Genomic DNA, 19,338 nt, shown 5'->3' with positions numbered 1-19,338 from the left:
AATTCGGACTATAAGTTCCAAACAAGTTTTTCTCTTACTACTCCTCACATTTTTTCTTCTTCAACATCCGAAGAGACCGAATTGAAACCCTCCCTAAGATTATAAACAAACAATGGCGGTTTCTTTGAGGTGTTTAAGCTTATGTCTGGTTACGGTATTGCTGTTTGTTATACTGATAATGGCTGATGAAGTAGAGAAAAAGGAGAACTCTGATTTGAGGTATGTAATTCTGTTTTTCTTTTTCTACACAAAAAAAAAAATGGAGTGAGTGAGTGAGTGGTAGCAGAAGAAGAAGAACACTTGTTTTTCTTTCTCTACATGTAACTTTAATTTACTCCAATATCAGAGGTTTTTGCTCAGAGTGTGAAAATGGAAAGCTCCATTCCTCTGTTTTTATGAGATTTATGCTTGTTTTCGTATTGATTTATTTCTACTTGTTTGTTTCTGTTAAGGATTCAACAAGAAACAAAGCAATTACGGAGCTCCAGAATAAACACAACAATGGCGGATTTAAGGTACGGTTACTAGATTAAACTGTTCTTCTAATAATCTAATATGTAAGAATCAACAGATCCAAAACGTCCATTGTTATTCCAACTCTGATTCCTTGTTACAGCTTGATCCGAAAAAACCCCTAGATAGTGTTGTTTTTTTTGTTCGGATCAAGTTTTAGCAAGGAACAGAGAGAAGAAGAACCGCATTAACTTTTGTATTTTGGCCGAAAAATGTCCTTCCGAAATCTCAGCTTCCTTATGGCCGTAGAGAATAGATGTTGTCCCTCCAAAATCTTATTAATGGGGGGAATTAACCGGTTTAAGGTTTTCTTTATCATTTTTGAAATGTGCGTTACAAACAAATTCATTCACTTAATTACTGGGTGTTTTTCTGTCCGTTTTGTACAGTCTCTTGACTTGTATAGAGAAGAGTCAGAGAAGAAGAATTTTCAGATCTTTAACAAAAACCAAAACCCTGTTTTTCCTCCATAGACTAGGAAAATGTGTCAGTCAGGCGTAGAAAATGCCAAACGCTCACCTGAAACAATCCATCGGAAAAAGAAATCTATAAACAATTTGGCATTACCAAATTCCAAAGTTAACCGTGTGAAAATCTTATTGAGTTTTTCAGGCTAGAGGAGGAGTGGACCCATGAACATGCAGTGGCTGATCCTGATGAAGTTGCTTCCCAAGTAGCTATGTAAGTGTGTATTCGTTTTCCCTTCATTAATGAAAAAATCTCTGTTACATAGTCGGTTGGAAATTTGAAGAGAAAAAAAAAAATCACATGGTGGATTTGAAAAGTGTTTCCGCAGGTTTTTAATTGTTATGTCATATTTTTAGGGCACTTTTAATGATAATCCCTGCTTGACAATCGTTTTAAATAAAACTTAAAAGAAACAAACTAAACAGTGGAGGCGCCCCTTTTACTTTTTAGTGCCTAATGGTCATGAACTTGACTGTTTAGTTACAAATCATCTGACTAGGAAACATCGGTTAGGGTTTATGAAACTAATAGTCACCAGAAAAAGATACAATACTTTTGGGAGTAGGACTGGACTTCTGCACTGCAGCAAGTTAATGGTTAGGATGCATTCTTCTAAAAAGGTATGTGGCTTTCATGGAAAGAGAAAGAGGGGTTTGGTTGGTCTTTTTCCTTGCTTGGCTCATTTATGGTCTTAGTGAATGGGCATGTGATCGACTCCAGACTCTGAACACAAGACCCACGTGGTTCCCTAATCCAAAATAGGCTGCTTAGATGCTTAGAGCATTCACAGTGGGCGAGTATAACCAAATTTATGGGATGAGATCCTAACACAGTGGGACGGAGTAAAGATCAAATTTGGACCAAAGATCAAATTCCAGACCAAATATGGTCGCGACCAAATCCCAAATTCTAATATAGTCGGGCGTAAATTTAAAGTACGCTTGATGTTGGGCGTAAATTTAAAGTACGCTTGTTAACGGGCGGAGATTTAAATTACGCCCGATGAAATTTTAATTAAATAAAAAAAAAAAAGGAATGAGGCGGACTTTTAAAGTCCGCCTGTTAAAATTTGCAAAGGATGGGGCGGACTTTTAAAGTCCGCCCGATGGAATTTTAATGAGGCGGACTTTTAAAGTCCGCCTGTTAAAATTTACAAAGGATGGGCGGACTTTTAAAGTCCGCCTGATGGAATTTTAATGGGGCGGACTTTTAAAGTCCGCCTGACGAAATTTTGATCATGTACCGTTGCGTCACACCACGGACTAAACCCAAATTTTAGTCTTTTTTTTTTATCTTTGATCTTTGGTTTTGATCGCACCACTGCAGTTGCTCTTAGTGGGCCATTGTTGGTGTGAAATCGTCCACTTAAATGGTCACATTGTTACTTTTCTAAAAGTTAATCTTAAATTGCAACAAATCGAGGGAATGTTAGCTCTAAAACATTTTACTAGAATCGATTAATTTTTTATATTATCTTTCTCTGATTTGGAACTTTAAATATAAATAAATAATTCTAGTATTACATAAGTTGACTATTCTAACAAAATATTGACCAGCCAGTACGCCCTCTACTGCTTCAGAAAAGTAATCCCTCTTATCTCCTCTTTCTTTTACCTCTAGCATTTATTTTGTTTCCATACCTTAAAATTAAATACTTCTTGCCAACTTCTTAGGTAGATAGATAGGGGTAGGACCTCACCGACACCACGTCATTCAGTACCCGATTTCATCCCACACCGCCTCTACATTTACTCCTACATTCCATGTGACATGAACAGTAAACTTGGATTGATTATGTGAACAGTAAGAAAAACTTGACCTCTGCGGTAACTCGACTTAACTGAATTCTTCTCCAGGAGAATCACTAATTTTGACTACTCTTTAGCCTTTGACTTAAAACTTAAGGGTTTTGGTATTGACAGTAATGGTATTTCATTGAACAGGACTATACGTAACAGTACTGAAAGGAGGAAGTTGGGGGGGTATTTCTCATGTGGAAGTGGCAACCCAATTGATGATTGCTGGCGCTGTGACAAAGACTGGCACAAAAACAGGAAGCGTCTTGCAGACTGTGGTATTGGTTTTGGGCGTAATGCTATTGGTGGTCGTGAAGGACGTTACTATGTGGTCACTGACCCGAGTGATCACGACGCTGTCAATCCCAGACCAGGAACCCTCCGTCATGCTGTCATTCAGGATAGACCACTTTGGATTGTATTCAAGCGTGACATGGTCATCACTCTCAAACAAGAGCTTATCATGAATAGTTTCAAGACCATTGACGGTCGTGGTGTTAATGTTCATATCGCAAATGGAGCTTGCATCACTATTCAGTACATTACCAATGTGATCATTCATGGAATTCACATTCATGACTGTAAACCCACTGGTAATGCTTTGGTTCGAGACTCCCCGTCTCACTACGGGTATAGATCAATGGCTGACGGTGATGGTATCTCCATTTTTGGGTCTAGCCATATCTGGGTTGATCACAACTCACTCTCCAACTGTGCTGATGGTCTTATTGATGCTATTATGGCTTCCACTGCCATCACCATCTCTAACAATTATTTCACTCACCACGATGAGGTAAATAACACAACAAAACACTGAAATTTGTTTCAAATCATCCGTTCTGTTAGTTTTAACCAATATTTCAACAGGTGATGCTACTGGGTCATGCCGACTCCTATACCAGAGACAAGGTAATGCAAGTAACCATTGCATTCAATCATTTTGGTGAGGGTCTCAGGCAAAGGATGCCAAGGTAAGAAAATGATAACAAGCATTTGCTTTCTCGAACATTTAATCAATGGTTTTGGTTAATGTGGTTCATGGATTTATATTTTCAGGTGTAGACATGGTTACTTCCATGTAGTGAACAATGACTATACTCACTGGGAGATGTATGCTATTGGTGGAAGTGCAAATCCCACCATCAACAGCCAAGGCAACCGATTCATTGCCTCGGGAAACCCTTTTGCCAAAGAGGTTAGAAAACTCTCTCTGTCTCTCTCCAGTCACCATCTTTTCACCCTTTGAGGTGATTTAGCTCGAACTCGATTTTCATGGATGGGTGTTGCAGGTGACAAAGAGAGTCGAAACAGATTCTGGTAGATGGAAGCACTGGAACTGGAGATCTGAAGGAGATTTGCTACTGAATGGAGCCTTTTTTACACCATCAGGAAAAGGAGCCTCGGGCAGCTATGCCAGAGCTTCAAGTCTTGGGGCCAAATCTTCATCCATGATTGGTTCCATTACTTCAGGTGCTGGTGCTCTTAATTGCCGTAGGAGTACTCAGTGCTAGCACAAAATTCCCAAGTACAAACACAACACCAAACAAACAAAAAAAACAGCTTTCTCTTTTTCATCTTAAATTTCTTCCTTCATTCTTCTTTATACATCTTCATTTGTCTATTCTATGGCTCAACCTCGGCCTGCTACGTCTGAAAAAAAAACGCCATTTTTGGAGCAAGTGCAGAAGCGTTGTTCATTTTATTTTGTAATTCCTATTATGATATCATCCATCTCTTCTGACAGAAGGTTCAAAAGAGGGTCAGAAACAAAGAGCTATTAAAAACATAGAAACATGACGCTGAATCAATTGTAGCATATAGATCCAGGCAGCAATAGGCATAACACCCGCACAAGTTACTGGGAGTTAAACTTTCAGCTGAATTCGGTGAGATGCAAAACAGTGCCGGGATTAATAGCTAAATCATGACAGCAATTGAAACTACCATACATTAGTACTTCCATAGAATAAACTAAAACATAAGCATGGCACCTTTTTGTACCCCGATCATATCCTGGTGAGCACATTGTCAATCTCCCTGAAAACAGAAACTCTCATTTCTGTATCTTTTCCCTTAAGCAGCTCAAAAACACAAACATCACCTTCTGTCAGACCTAAATCTCGTCTAAGAGAAGTCCAACCGGAACATAACTGTGCTGAAGAATCTCCGTTCCAGTATCCAAGCATCCACACTTTGTCCTCTGAATTTCGAACCATGACATTCTTTATGGTCTTCCTTAGATGTTTATCGGCGAAGTTGTAGGGAATATGCTGCACAAGTAGGAAAAAATTGTGTTTATAGGTACACCACATAAACAGATGGCAAATTAGTTATATCTATTTTTGTATATCACTTCACTTCCCTAGACCCAAAGTTCTTCTGGTGCAACAGAGTTATATCTAGATATTGCCAGTTCTTGGGGAGCTAGCGCAGCAACTATACTGCATATCTTACACGGTGTTAAACGGGAATTAAAAAACCCCATCTTGTATTGTAACTCTATCTATGCTGTGCATTGTAGATATCCTAAAACCTGGGTACATCATCCACCTGATGTTTTGTGTGAACTATGAAACTTATGCTTATGCATAATTGTTAGCTTAGCATATAAATTCCTTTTCCAGACAAATTAATAGTAATAATAATGTAAAAGAGTTCACTTTTTAGGTCAAGATCTCTCACCAGATATGGGTAAGTTAGATAGGTATCTCGCATACAAACTGCAAAGAAAGGAGATTGAGTCTGAGGCTTGAATAACTTGGTTACTTCAGCCACTCTTTCCTTGCCGGCTCTCCATGATAATTTCTGCAGAAGTCTTGAGGCCTCAGGTAGAGCTGTCAATGGGTACCCATTACCCGGAACCGGAACCGGATCCGATAGACTTGGGTCCGGTTCCGGGTCCTAAAGTTGAACCCATTAGCAACTTAGGACCTGACGGGTAATTACCCGATTGGACCCGAATCTAAACGGGTCCAAACGGGTAATACCCGTTGGGTACCCGCGGGTATCGGGTACCCGTTTATTCATACTTTTATTCATGTTTTTGCTAGTTTTAGCTTTGATATTTTACTCGTTTTAAATTTTTCTCTTACATTTAATCTTTATTTAGTACATTAATAAGAAATAATAATAAATTTTATAAAATTTATTTAAATCCAAGCCAAAAAGAGACAAATATTAAGTTTTTGAGGTTTTTTTAATAGTTTTCTTAAGACCCAATGGGTACCCGGGTATTTAAACGGGTCCGGTTCTGGGTCCACAAATGTAGGAACCGGACCCAGAACCGTTAGGACACGGATCCGACCTTTATAAGTAGGGTCCGGGTCTATTGATACCCGGAAGGACCCGGACCCGTTGACACCCCTAGCCTCAGGTGAATCAGACGTGTCCTCACTCTTTACTTCTTTAACCGGTAGACAGTAACCTGATGGAGTTCTTTCATTTCCTACACAGGGTGACCTGGTTTCAGCCGAAACCAAAGACGTTGTACCCTTATTTTTGTTGAGTTGCAGGGGGTATCAAGACCAGGAGGAACTGACAACTGTGTTCTTTCCTCATTTGTCTTACTTTCAACAAGAGTTCGAGATGGTGGTGAGTCCAACAGTATCACGTCATCATCTTCTTCCCTTTTGCTCAACCGGCACCTTTTCTTAGGATTAGAATCTCCTTGGTTTCCCGAATCATCCATGAAGTTGGTAATACGCACATCGAAATGTGAATTCCCATTGTAACTGATTCCCAAAACATAACCATCCCTTAAAGAGAGATGTTCCGTGAATTCCTTCCAACCTTTGTAAAACCAAACCTTGCCTCCAGATCTCTTTAATTCCACATTCCAAAGTCTACCATTAGCGCTTTTCAGAGCGACAATATCAGATAATGTCCTTCCTATTTTTCTTAGTACCTTTTGGGGAATCTCCTGCAAGAGACATAAACCGTCAATATATAATTAAACTCAATTGCACTAGAATCCATAGATCGCTAACTATAAGAAATTACATTAACACCACGATGAACAACATGGTACATTCAGTTAGTTGCAACATGAGAAAAATGATATAGGAAATCTCACCATTTCATATTTCTTATTCTCTGTCCAAAAAAAGCGAAAACACGGCTTTCCTTTACCCGAACACTCCTCTTGATTAACCCTTGTCCTTCCCTCTATGAGGGTTGATTTTCTCTTCAGTGCACCGCATTTAAACAATGCACCTACGAATACACATGGGAAACTCTGTTAGCTAGGATTATGCTAATTGCATGAGCCTATAAACATTCATAAAGAGACGAACATGCATAAATATCGCAAGAATAACTTACATTTCTTTTTGCCAGAACTAAGCGAATCTCCTCCAGTATCGCCTGCATGATACTTATGCTGATCAAACTCGGAACCAGAATTAGTGAATTTCCCTTTACTTGTTTCTCCATATTCTTTCCTCTTCCTCCAAGGAAGTCGTTTTTACACCATTCTTACCTGTAGAAGACGGCAATACCTTTTCACAACCATTTTTACCAAACAGTATAACAACAAACTGCGAGTTACCAATATACTTCATAGTCACAAAATCCCCCTGGCCTAAACAATGTGCTTCGACAAAATCAGGCCACCCTTCCCAGAAAGATAAACCACCATCTTCTTCTTCTCTAATCTCCACATTCCAACATCCTGATGGACTTTGAAGGATCAAATCATAGGGTATCATCCCCTTAAAGTTCTTAATGAAGTTAACTGGCAGCTTCTGCAAGATTTGAGTCATAAACATAGACAACTTTAGGTATTTAATCAACAATTAACGCAATTACAAGTTAATCAAGAAAGTAATGATGGCATTATTCTTCCTCTTAACCCTCAACATTTCCCAAAGAAACAATTTTCCCTCAATCAATACTGAGAGATCAGAACAAGGTTTCACTTGTTCTTCTTCTTTTTGGGTTTAAACCACAGTGGGCTATGGTTTAGCTCACTCAACCCAAAAACAAATCAAACCCATTTTCAAAAATCAGTGGGAGAATGAACATGCATGTCAGAATAGAAGAAATATGAGCAACTTACAAGTTTTTTTCTGAAATCTCCCATCATCACCTTGAAAAATGAGGGTCCACTGTAATTTTGCAGAGCACCCATTTTGCTCTTTCTTGTTTATGTCTCCTGTCAAATTTCACAGGAAAATGAAGAAGAAAAAGTGGAACAACCAGGAGTGGTAACAATGTCAGTGCCACTGGTTAACACCATTACAGTGGACCTAGTTTGTACTGATTGAGCCATTAAAACAGAGACATGTAAGTGTTGTAAGAGTGGCTGTACTTTTTTTGCAGCATACGGAGCACATCCTCGGTGATGATCTGTCAGTGTTATGGTTGATCTCGTTACGTTACCACATCCCTGTATCGTCGTTCTATCTGTACCTCGGACGAAACAACGACTAATATTGAAAATCCAGTGGGATTCAGTTTTGTTGGATTCTGGTTCAGCCGTAGAAATTGGATGGTGTAGAATCTACCAAAATGATGAACAAATTGTACAAGTAGTAGGAGAGAATGCCAGTGTTGTGCTCAGTACCACTCCTGTACATGTTATATTTACTTGAATCACTTCATTTTGTATTTCTATCGATTGGCAGCAACAAATATCGCCGTTATACAACTTGCGAATGCTTGTGAAAAGCCAAGCATACATTTGATCAAATGAAGAGACTACGGTATCATCATAATACCAGTCGAACAATGAACTTAAAATCCTTTTTTGCAGACTCTCTTGTCATATATAAATTCAATTCACGCCAATCAAGTTACTTATATGAAGTTAAGGATTTGAGACTCTGGAGTTGCAATCAACAAGACGAGTTCTGCTGTGAAGGTTTGAATCAGAAACAGATGAGATTTAAAACTAAGCGCTGGAAGTATAGTCTACTGACACATCTTCAAGTGAAGAAGAAGTTTAAGAAGGCAACTGGTGTGAAGGTTGGTAGACAAAGTTTCTGGGTGAACAGATTAGAGTTGAGAAACGATTGCCATGTCGAATATTTTGAACTTAAAAATGGAACATCTGCAAGCCTCAGAGTTGCACCTGTACATAAACCAGGACAGAAATTCAAAATTCAAACCATAATTTATGCTTCTTGTACACAACCGCTGCTCAATTGAAGTTCATGATTCTGTGGTATGAGCATGGCTATTGCTAGCATGACACTCTACCACCGTCATAAGAAATGGAAGATATTTACAAGATATCAGTGTATTACGTTTCTGATGATTCTATAGTTGAAGTGCCTCTCTAACCTATGAACTAGATAGATTTCATAAAAATTACAAAGTATAATCTCAGAAAACAAATAAAAGTTTGAAACCAAAACTTGGTAGAACTTCTAGTCAGAAAACCAACTTTATTCCAAAAACTAGCAAGCAAAGTGGAAGAATGATAATGGCTTATGATTGATAAATGACAATGAAGTTTGTAAGACATACCAGGGAACCCTCCTGTGATAAACCCAGTCAGCAGTTGCTAATCCACACCTGAATAAGTCGGCTCCAAGAAGTTGAAGACCATGGACATTAGAAATCTCTGACTTCAAGAAGTTCCTAATCAAGTAATCTGCGATTTTGTTTGGTGGACAGAATTTTTGGTGTAGCCAATCTCAAAATTAATTAAGGGCTGGAGACGAACCATTCGCTTTCATTACACACATGATACTTGCTCAGGGCATGTGCTCCAGCCTGAATGCATAGCTCAACTCCCCTTATCTTATAATACTAGCGAATCTTGATTCCGCCTCCGCCATACGATCTTCTGAAGAACCAAATCGTCGATCCTTGCTGTCTTCCAAAATGGGTTCATCTCCAAGTTTCATATCTGAACACCCCACAAGGCGCAGCCATGTGCCCAGATGATCCAACATGAACTTCGTCATAAAACTTGCAAACTTAAGCAGCATAAACAACAACTTTTATATTCCTTCTCTCATATTCTCCCATGCCTTTAAAGTTCGAACTGTCAAACAAGTAAGCTCTAGGGGCGAAATACACGCACCAGAAGCAAAACCATCTTTACCAATAAAGAGTAAAGTTTGATCAAATATGTCGACGCCAACCTGAGAACACAGCTCAAGTACTGCAGGGATGCGATCAAAATGGAATCTCTGGTCATATGCTTAATTATATCTGGGAACTTGTTCAGATTAAAGGCCTCAAGTGGAACGATAATATCATTAAGGGCACCATCAACCCAGTGACGAACCCGGTTCTCAATATGACGCCTGTCGCCATCGCATGTTTAGATGCCCTTCTTTGCCTGTGTATAATTCAGGGCAAAACCTGCAAGACTTTTCACGTGAGAAACAAAAACAGGACAAATGAAGGCATTACCACAATCTATATCCCCAAACTAGTACCTCCCATATATTTCCGCTTAGCAACTCGAATATAGCAATTAGAGAATAACAATTATACTCGGCCTACACCCTCGACGATGTAAGTAATCGGCATGCATGAAAATGTATCTGGTTCTCATAGTCATAGTATCTGTTGTTAATTCGACACTATCCCGGCGGCCAATGAATCAGCAGTGTAGTGGAAGAACGTGCCTAGGTGGTTCCTGACTCAGAATTTACTATTAGTTTTCAACGGCAACCTGCTGATATCTTGTAAATGTGCTAATAAGTCATACTACTACCATTTTTCTAAAAATCACTTTCATCAACCTAAGATATCAGCAATTTTTGACAATTTAGGTTATAAAAGTATACTATCAAACATTTTTCTATTGACAATTGAGATTTATCATTTAAAAGAATGGAAACTGTAATAGAGTTTAGCAGACGTGGTATAACTACTTTGTCCAGGTTCTTTTGATTTGCACTTTTTCCAGATAAACTTTCAAGGCTGCTAAGGGGGTTCAGTTAGAATCTGGCTATCTAAAACATGCGGAAACATATGGGAGGTACTAAGGCAAGTTAAACCCTAATATAGATTACAGAAACAAAACAGTTAGAATCTGCATAACTCGAATATCTGCAGTTCATACGTTCTAGTGCAATGTATGGGAGCAGTTTCCATAAGTAACAGAACCCTGAGATTGAGACATATATAGGGTACAGTTTCCATAAATAAAGTAATAGAGCACTACGGTAGCAACGTATACTCATAATTATTTGCAAGGAATCAACAGAACCATAGATTATCATGCAACTACCTGCTCGAATGATCCTTTATCTCCTGTTTTGACTCCTTAAGTTATCACCATTGATGGAGTGTTCTATGACCTCAGCGGCAGGAATGTTTTCTATGGCCTCAGCAGCAGGAACCTCTTCTACAACCACAGCAGAAGGAACTTCTTCTGTACCTCTTTGTCACTATTCCCCGCTACAGACACTCAACACTAGAACCCAGAAAATCCCCAACGGAAAACTTAGACCTAGCATTTGCTGCCTCCGCTGCTGCTGCTTTTTCTTCAGCTTCCTTAGCAAGAGTTGCCGCCTTCTCGCTTTCTTCCTACTCCTCAATCAATTGAACCAATTCATCAATTCGTCCTCTCTCCCTTCTTTCCTCAGTTCGTCGAATACATATTCTTTCATTTCTGAACTCAAACCTACACCTCCATCACTCAACCTGCCATCAATTGTTTTAAGCACCTCGTCGAGCTTCCTGCCTCGCACAAAGTCTTCAGCATAGACTCAAAACAGGATACAACAGGATTCAATCTTTCAATCATTTGATCAAAACACAACTTAGCCTCATCAATTTTTCCTGCTTCAATCAATCCATCAATAACCTGATTAAAAACAACCAAAGTACGTCTCAACCCAGAATCAACATCTTCCCAAAATACCCATTAGCATCATCCGCCCGATTCTCTGAGAAACAAGCATCCATTAGCAAAACATATGTAACTTCATCAGGAGTAATCCCTTTTTCACCCATCTCATTATACAACTTTTCAGCTTCAGCCACCATAGAATTTCCACATAACTGTTCAATCAAATTATTAAACGATACGGTATCTGGATTGCATCTTTTCTCTCCCATATTTCTAAAAACCACAATTACATCTTAAAACTTCTTTGGTGCACAAAAACCATCAACCATAACATTAAAAGTCCTTAAATTTACAGTAGTCTTCATTGGAGGATTATGTTCACAGCACACCTTGTCAAACAAATTCAAAGCTTCGCCATATTTCCCATTTTTATTCAAAGCATCTAAAATCGAATTATAAACAACAGCACTCAATACTAGAATTCTCGCCAACAGCTTCACCTATAACAATCCATTGCTTCCTTTTCCATTCCTTTCAAAAAGTAAGCTTTCATCAAATTCCCATAAACAATTCCATCTAAAACAGTCTCAGAGCACCATCTGACTCCCCATTTTTCACAAGTCCTAACATTAGATAACTATAAACAGCAGGATCAGGTTTTAAACCCTTTTCGATCATATCATCTTTACGTGGTAAAGCTTGCGCAATTTTTCAATTATCAACTAACCCTTTCACTAAAATCCTATAAGTAGTCGGAGACGGACTAAAAGGAGCATTACTAATAAGTTGTCGATAATGTTCCAATTTCTACAATCACAATAAGCATTAATAAGTAAATTATATGTTACCACATTCGGAACAACTCCAGCTTGAGTTATGAATCGATGAAGAGTGAGAAATTGGCATATTTGGATTGTCGAATAAGAGCAGCCATAACTGTATTACAAGTAAACACAGTAGGTCTACAATTGGAATAAATGGAATGACGATTGTATAATCAAGATCATTTTTCACGAATCAATTTAAGTTTTGGTGAGTTGGGGTTAGGGTTTGAAATAGGTGTTAAAGGACGACGTTGGGGTAGATGGTGGTTCAATACGAAGACGGCGTTTTGTGCTGCAGCTGCATCTTCTGGGGTTGCGAAAGAGAGTAGACGCGGAGACTGAAAAAAGTAGGGTGGATGTTGTCGTTGATTTCTAGAAATTAAAAAGCAAAAAGTCAAATTGGGGAGAGAACTTCGAATCGACTTCTAAAAATTAAAAAGGAATTTTTTGTGAAGTCAGGAAACTTTTACTTTTGGAGAAGCAAAAACACTTCTATTTCTGGTATCCAAACGTATTATAAATATTTTTATTTAGAACAAGGATTATAGATCCCAGCTTAGAGTGAAAGAGTTTGCCAAAACAAGCAAATCTGGTGTCACTGTGGGTTGGAAAAGATCTATTTTTCCTAATAATATAACGAATACCTGAACAATCAAAAAGTGTGTGATAGTGAAACCTAAGCAAGTGATCATCAGCCGCACAAGCAGAAATGGGTGATGATGACCTTATTTATTTTGTACAGGTTTTGCTCCGGAACGAAATGCCTTCCTTCTGGTAAAAACGTGACCTTCATATTAGGTACATGTTCATTCACTCCTCTGTTTCAGAGCGTAGTCTTTCCCACTCATAATCAATAGCGCTAGAATTTTAATAATCGGATTGCTTATAAGAAAGCATTCTGCAAGTGACTTACATGGTATACACATGATTTCAATTAGCTAACACAACATAATCATAGGAGCAAGAGATTGTTCTACATGTATAAAGACCTTCATGGTAGGTGTGCTCACTCTACTCAAGTCCTCTTTCACCTCTATAGATCTTGCAATGCAGTACGAAAACCGGGTTTTTTATAAAGAGAAGCATAAGTTGAGCGAGCGAGGATGGCAGGGGATGAAATTCATCTACCAAGTCCATGATTTTCTTATCTTCCTCTGTTATAAGTAATTCGCTCTTAGAGAGGAGCGCGTAAATATTTCGTATTAGATCTTTAACTTCAAGACATACATAATTTCCTTCAGCTCTTCCGCATACCGGCTTCTACATTTACACACCAATCACTAGTATCTTGTCTGGTAGCTTGCTTCTTATTTGTTAGTAAATCATTACAAGGTTATCACAGAACAGTTTGTCAAGTATAGAAAAGCTGAGTTACCTTTCATCTAGAAAAGTAGAAAGCTTTAGGAACTAGACTAAGTAGTTGTTCAAAACCACTTGGAGCAACATAACGAATCCCACGTGTTACAAGTTTTTCACTCTCTTCTTGTGTAAAATTGCAAAGAGGTAAGATGTTAGAGCTCCAAAATATTTGTTAATTATATAAGCATGTTCCAGATAAACATTTTATGGAACCAGTTCCCATGTCTCATTACTCTAAAGACCATTACAATCTTTTTCATAGCTACACACCATCTTTCATCTTTGATAGCAGACTTATATGTTTTACATTCTAAAGGAATTGGTAGCAAGCAGCGTAAAAGCAAAAGGAATATGATGTCTAATGATAAAGCAAGATACAAAATCAAAGGTAAAAGTTTTGGTAAGTGAATATACCAGATTTGGACCTTGTCACCCACCGTGAAGTAGATGACAATGACTATGAAGAAAAACTAAAAGTTCATGGAGTGGAAGTACAATAGCAGTAGAAGTCGGAATTCATCGTAAGTATCAACTATTAATTGATGGAGTGTAAGAAAGAAATTGGTTAGCATATATAATAATGAATTCTAGTATCACAATAAGGACATAAGAAGAAACTGATGATGCAGTTGCTCAAAAGCTAACAACCACACCAAGTAGAGATAAACTCAGTACTAAGTTAAAACATGAATAAAGAGGCATAAGATAAAGAACTTGCACTTTAAATCTTCAAGTAGGGGCAGGATGGGATCCTAGCTTTAAGGCTAAGGTTTTACATATTTATAGGCTTAAGGGAACACCTCCTCAATGATCCGGTGCTTCTTAAGGGAGTATATTATCTAAGTTACATATATTGTAGAGTAATTTTAGATTTATACTTGGGCTTGATGCCAACAATTAGTACTAGCTCTTTGGGCTTATGAGGAAATATTAAATATGGTATTCACATAAAAAAGAAACCTATTTTGAGGCATACTAGATTTTTTTTGAGGCGTACTAGATAATGCCAAAATAGGGTCACTAAATAAAAAACAACATCACCCCTCATCCACCATTTTTGATAATGGCATAACTACCCTTATATAATTAGTGTAAATGATTATGATTAGAATTGATTAATTATGAATTTTAAGGATTGATTAAACATTAAATTATTAGTGGTGAATTAGTAGAAAAATCAAATTTATGTGAGAGAGTTGGGATTTTTGAGAGGAAGAAGAAGAAGTGAAGAAAAAAAGTTTGGGTTTTGACTTTTGAGATTTTAGTGATTAGAAGTGACCAAAATGTGTGATTCAAATCAGAGGTAAACTTCTATCGAGGTTTAATTTCCTTTTATAAGTTGAATCTACCAAAAAATTGAATTTTTAAAACCCAGATCTGCTGACCAGATGAACAGTTCGGCTCAAAAGTTATCAGCCGAACTTCACTCAGAAATGAATCATCCACTAGGTTCGGCTTGAAAAATTGAGGTTAGGCTGGAAAATTGAGGTTCGGCTGATAATATTGTAAAGTCGCATTAACCGAACATAGAGTTCTCTAAATCATACACTAAGTTCGGCTCAAAATTGATACTGCAAGATCAGCCGAACTGATCTTCTGAAAACCCTAATTTCATTTTTGAAATCTATTCTACCGATCAAACAAAATAAAATCAATCAAAAACAAGATGGGTTTGTTAAACATACATTCTAAAATACATCTAAGAGCAATTGAGATTTGGATTTCGCATTCCAACATCGCTCACTTCGATTCGTGTTTCCTTTGTTTGATTAATTTCTTTATTGAATTGGAGTCCTAGTGTTTAAGTTTAAAGTTTATTTTGATTTTTAATTTTAGGTTTTTGAGGATAAGGGAACTATGACAAATTGAAATTATTTAGGGATATATAGGTAATTATACTACCGTTAGAGTTTAGACACCTCTTATAAACCCACCCTAGATAATATAATGGATGAGTATGCCTCAAAAAAATGAGTATGCCTCAAAATAGGTTTCATAAAAAATACTAGAAGGCACGTCCACATGATTTGCAAAAAGAAATATGGATTTTTCAAACTTGACATGACGAGAGTTGTGGACCATCTATTGATGGATGATAACTTTTATATCCCTTCCCTTATGAAAATAATTATAACCAATAAAAATGTCATTGTAAACTTTGGACTAAGTAAATCTTTTTATTAAAGAACAATATTTTTTTGGATAATAAGCACAACTATAAACCCTTAAAAAAGAATTGTCTAGAATTTTATGAAACAACAGTTCATAAGGATATTAGAAGGTTGTCAGTTTGTAAGAATATCTATTAAATATTGGATCCAGATGTCAGATGTGAAAAAGGATTCGTCAAGGCATGGAGACTTGAAAAGACGTAATATTCTCGTCTATGTCACATGCCCTATGCTTGTGTTCTCCAATTTTATTTTGATGGTGTGTCTTCGACATGAACATGCCACAACAATACCGTCTCGTCAAGAAATTGTCTAAATTTACCCTTCAATAACTCAAAATTTTCATCACAACGGAAAGTCTTAATAGTAATGGAAACCAAATTTTCAGCAATAGATTTAGAAAAGAGTGAAGCATTTTAGATTTTCGAACTTGTGTTTCATTTGAAACAACCAATTATAGTCATCAATGAACATACATATATAACACGAAGTAGAACTGACAGAAGCAGGTCACCCACATATTAGAGTTCGCAATTCTAAATGAGCATAAGTAGTTCTAATTAATATACATACTAAATGGAAGTTTAGTAATCCTACCAAGGTAATAGTTTGGCTAAAAATATGATCTTAAGAATCATAAAGGTTTATTATGCACTCCTCCTACTGAAGTTGTTTGAGACCTAGTAAAAACAAAAACAAATGACCAAGTTTTTCTCTCTACACCGAATAAAGAGCAAAAACTGAAGAAAAAGAATTATATTAATGACCCATCTAATATTTGATCAGTAACAAGATTTTTTATGACATATCCAGTGTGAAAGAAGGTTACTCCTTGACAAAAAAAAATTATCAGCAAAGAGAAATTCCATTGATAAAAAAAAAGGAGTATAAAAATTGTACTACCCAAGAAGAATATAAAACAGGACCACAGAAGAAAAGAAAAGAAAGAATACAAGAGAAGGAGAAGAAAAAAAGCAAACTAAAAAGCAGTTGCATCTAGGGAGGTTGAAAGTACATCAGTCTCCAATTATTGATGACAGAATCAAAAGTAATCTACTGGAATTCAACAAAACATAAAGCTCCATGAAAGAAACAAGTATTTAGCTTTGGCAATTACCCCTTGAAGCTCCATTTTATTGTTCGAGAAGATTGTAGCATTTCTTTCCAATCAAATTGACCAAACTATCTTTGCAAGGGTCATTGTCAATAACTTCCTCTGCAACTTCGGCAAATCCTTGGCACGCCAAGTACCCAACAGAGTCTTCATCGAGGAAGGAAGAGTGAAGCCCATTCCTAAAATAATTCCATAACTCTTGAGCAAAACCACAATGAATAAACGAATGATTAGTAGTTTCAATGACTCCACAAAACAGACAACCACCTGCAATTCGCATACCTCCGCGCCTAAGAAAATATTAAGTTGGAATTTTATTTTGAAACACACACCACGAGAAAAAACAATTTTATGAGGATATTTTTATACCCAAATATTCTTGAAGTTCTGATTATCAGGGAAAGAAATATCCTGATGTATATATTCATAACACGATTTGACAAAAAAAAAACATCTTGTTCTTGTTGTGTTTCCAACTGAAAAAAATTCACCAAACAAAGCTTGGCCTTTATAATCTCTAATTAAGCTCTCGAGACTGCATCAAGCATGTTTGGAATTTCCAAGTTCCAATTAGAAGAAACAACAGACCCATTACTAATTGTTGTAATATATTTTCCTTTAGAACGAGCTTGTTGTAGATATTAGGGAATTCAGACTTCATATCTCTGTCAAACAACCAATAATCTTCCCAAAATCTAACATTCGAACCTCTATTAACTTTAAAAGTTATACCCTTCTTGAAAATTGGTTATCTAGTCAAAATTTCTTTCCAAATTGCGACTCCATATATTTGGCTGATTGGAAACAAAAGGTTGCTGACTAGTGTCGTACTTTTTATTTATGATCTTTCTCCAAAGCATGTCCTACTCTAACGCAAATCTCCATAACCACCTCACTAATAAAGCATCACTCATAGGCCTTAAACTCTTAATCCCAAGACCGCCATTATTTTTTTTCTTAGTCAACTGACACCACTTCACCAAATGAATATTCTTCTTAATATGCTTCCCATATTAGAAGAAAATATCTCATGATTTCTCAATCTTGCTATCCACGGAAACAGGGATCTCAAATAAATACATGAAGTAAATAGGTAAACTAGCTAACACACTATTGACTAACGTAATTTTACCAGCCCTTGAAAATTTAGATTTATTCAAGTATGATAATCTTCGAGTGATATTATCTATGGCTCTATTCTATTTCCTTGTACTTTATACCTATCACCCAGAGGTAAATCCAAGTAAGAAGTGGGAAGAGAATTACGAAGGCACCCAATAAAGAAGCAAACTGACTCATATCGCCATTAAAATCCACGGCATACAACTTTCTTTTTTCAAAGTTGAATATAAGACCAAATAATAGCTCAAAACCTAGTAAAATCAATCTCAGATGTTCCAATTGATCTGTATTGGCATCCATAAAAAATAAAGAATCATTGACGAATTGTAGATGGGTGATAGAAGTATCATTATCTTTAAAATTAAAACCGTTAGTACGACCTTCTTCTTTAGCTTTCAACATTAATAAGGAAAGAATTTCAACAACTATAAGGAATGAAAAGGGAGACAGGGGATCACCTTGACCCATTTCTTTTTTATTTATGAAGTAACCCTCCGCATTTTCTTTGATAAGAATCGAGAAACAGACTTTTTGCACATAAATCATAATCCATTTTATCCACTATTGACCGAAACCCATTCAAACCATAGCTTCTCGCAAAAATACCAGCTTACATTGTCGAACGCTTCTTCGAAATCAATTTTACAAAGGAGGCCAGCTTTCCCAGATTTCATTCTCGAATCGATTAAATCATTAGCGATCAAAAGCCCATCGAGAATTTGTCTTTGTTTGATAAAAGCTGATTGTTGCTGAAAAGGAGAGGGTACCCAAATATACCTCAAGCTAAAACTTTTCCTACCTATAAGTCCTTTCTCCGAAAGTGATTGTCTATGGACTGAGTCGAGACAATACAACTAATCGGTTCACACTTCGTGTGATCGTCTATGGATACGAGATCGAGACAATATAACAACGAAGTATGTTTACTTGATACAAAGGTTCGGACTTAACTAAACACAATAGGATTTCTTATCAAGTAAATAGGAATTAACGTTTTTGTGATTTACTTTAATTATAATAAAACAATTATAATGCGGAAAATAAAAGTAAATGACACAACAAGATTTTGTTAACGAGGAAACCGAAAATGCATAAAAACCCCGGGACCTTTTCCAGAATTGAATACTCTCGGGATAAGCCGCTACACAAAATTACACCAACTTCGTATAGTTGAGACCAAGCAACTAAACCTATAGTTCACCTAGTTCCGTCTGTA

At 37.0% G+C, this 19,338-nt stretch overlaps 3 protein-coding genes and 1 pseudogene across 3 annotated transcripts; 1 reads left to right on the top strand and 3 right to left on the bottom strand.

The window, feature by feature from the left end:
* The first annotated feature begins 41 nt into the window (after nucleotides 1-41).
* On the top strand, nucleotides 42-4,456 carry LOC113313129 (probable pectate lyase 8). The gene is made up of 7 exons (XM_026561853.1): nucleotides 42-219; nucleotides 453-515; nucleotides 1,126-1,194; nucleotides 2,925-3,570; nucleotides 3,645-3,748; nucleotides 3,834-3,972; nucleotides 4,067-4,456. The coding sequence occupies exons 1-7, from the start codon at nucleotides 113-115 to the stop codon at nucleotides 4,286-4,288; spliced, it is 1,350 nt and encodes a 449-aa protein (XP_026417638.1). The 5' UTR covers nucleotides 42-112; the 3' UTR covers nucleotides 4,289-4,456.
* On the bottom strand, nucleotides 4,377-5,587 carry LOC113313132 (B3 domain-containing protein At5g18000-like). Its single transcript, XM_026561858.1, has 2 exons — nucleotides 5,460-5,587; nucleotides 4,377-5,047 (listed from the first exon to the last, which is right to left on the bottom strand). Exons 1-2 carry the CDS (start codon nucleotides 5,490-5,492, stop codon nucleotides 4,784-4,786), a joined length of 297 nt encoding a protein of 98 aa, XP_026417643.1. The 5' UTR covers nucleotides 5,493-5,587; the 3' UTR covers nucleotides 4,377-4,783.
* A 407-nt stretch (nucleotides 5,588-5,994) lies between these two features.
* On the bottom strand, nucleotides 5,995-6,983 carry LOC113313131 (B3 domain-containing transcription factor VRN1-like). Its single transcript, XM_026561857.1, has 2 exons — nucleotides 6,850-6,983; nucleotides 5,995-6,696 (listed from the first exon to the last, which is right to left on the bottom strand). Exons 1-2 carry the CDS (start codon nucleotides 6,850-6,852, stop codon nucleotides 6,223-6,225), a joined length of 477 nt encoding a protein of 158 aa, XP_026417642.1. The 5' UTR covers nucleotides 6,853-6,983; the 3' UTR covers nucleotides 5,995-6,222.
* Nucleotides 6,984-7,904: 921 nt separating this feature from the next.
* On the bottom strand, nucleotides 7,905-12,526 carry LOC113311620 (annotated as a pseudogene).
* Between the last annotated feature and the right edge of the window lie 6,812 nt (nucleotides 12,527-19,338).

The sequence above is a fragment of the Papaver somniferum genome, chromosome 9 (assembly GCF_003573695.1).
Source record: "Papaver somniferum cultivar HN1 chromosome 9, ASM357369v1, whole genome shotgun sequence".
Classification (NCBI taxonomy): Eukaryota; Viridiplantae; Streptophyta; class Magnoliopsida; order Ranunculales; family Papaveraceae; genus Papaver; species Papaver somniferum.
Note: the sequence above shows the minus strand (reverse complement) of the source record. Positions and strands in the feature narration are given on the sequence as shown.

Coding starts and splice junctions, on each gene's coding strand:
- LOC113313129 (XM_026561853.1), top strand. CDS start 113: ATGGCGGTTTCTTTGAGGTGTTTAAGCTTATGTCTGGTTACGGTATTG. Junction 220..452: donor AAGGAGAACTCTGATTTGAG/GTATGTAATTCT, acceptor GTTTCTGTTAAG/GATTCAACAAGAAACAAAGC. Junction 516..1,125: donor ACAACAATGGCGGATTTAAG/GTACGGTTACTA, acceptor TGAGTTTTTCAG/GCTAGAGGAGGAGTGGACCC.
- LOC113313132 (XM_026561858.1), bottom strand. CDS start 5,492: ATGCGAGATACCTATCTAACTTACCCATATCTG. Junction 5,048..5,459: donor ATCTAACTTACCCATATCTG/GTGAGAGATCTT, acceptor CTACTTGTGCAG/CATATTCCCTACAACTTCGC.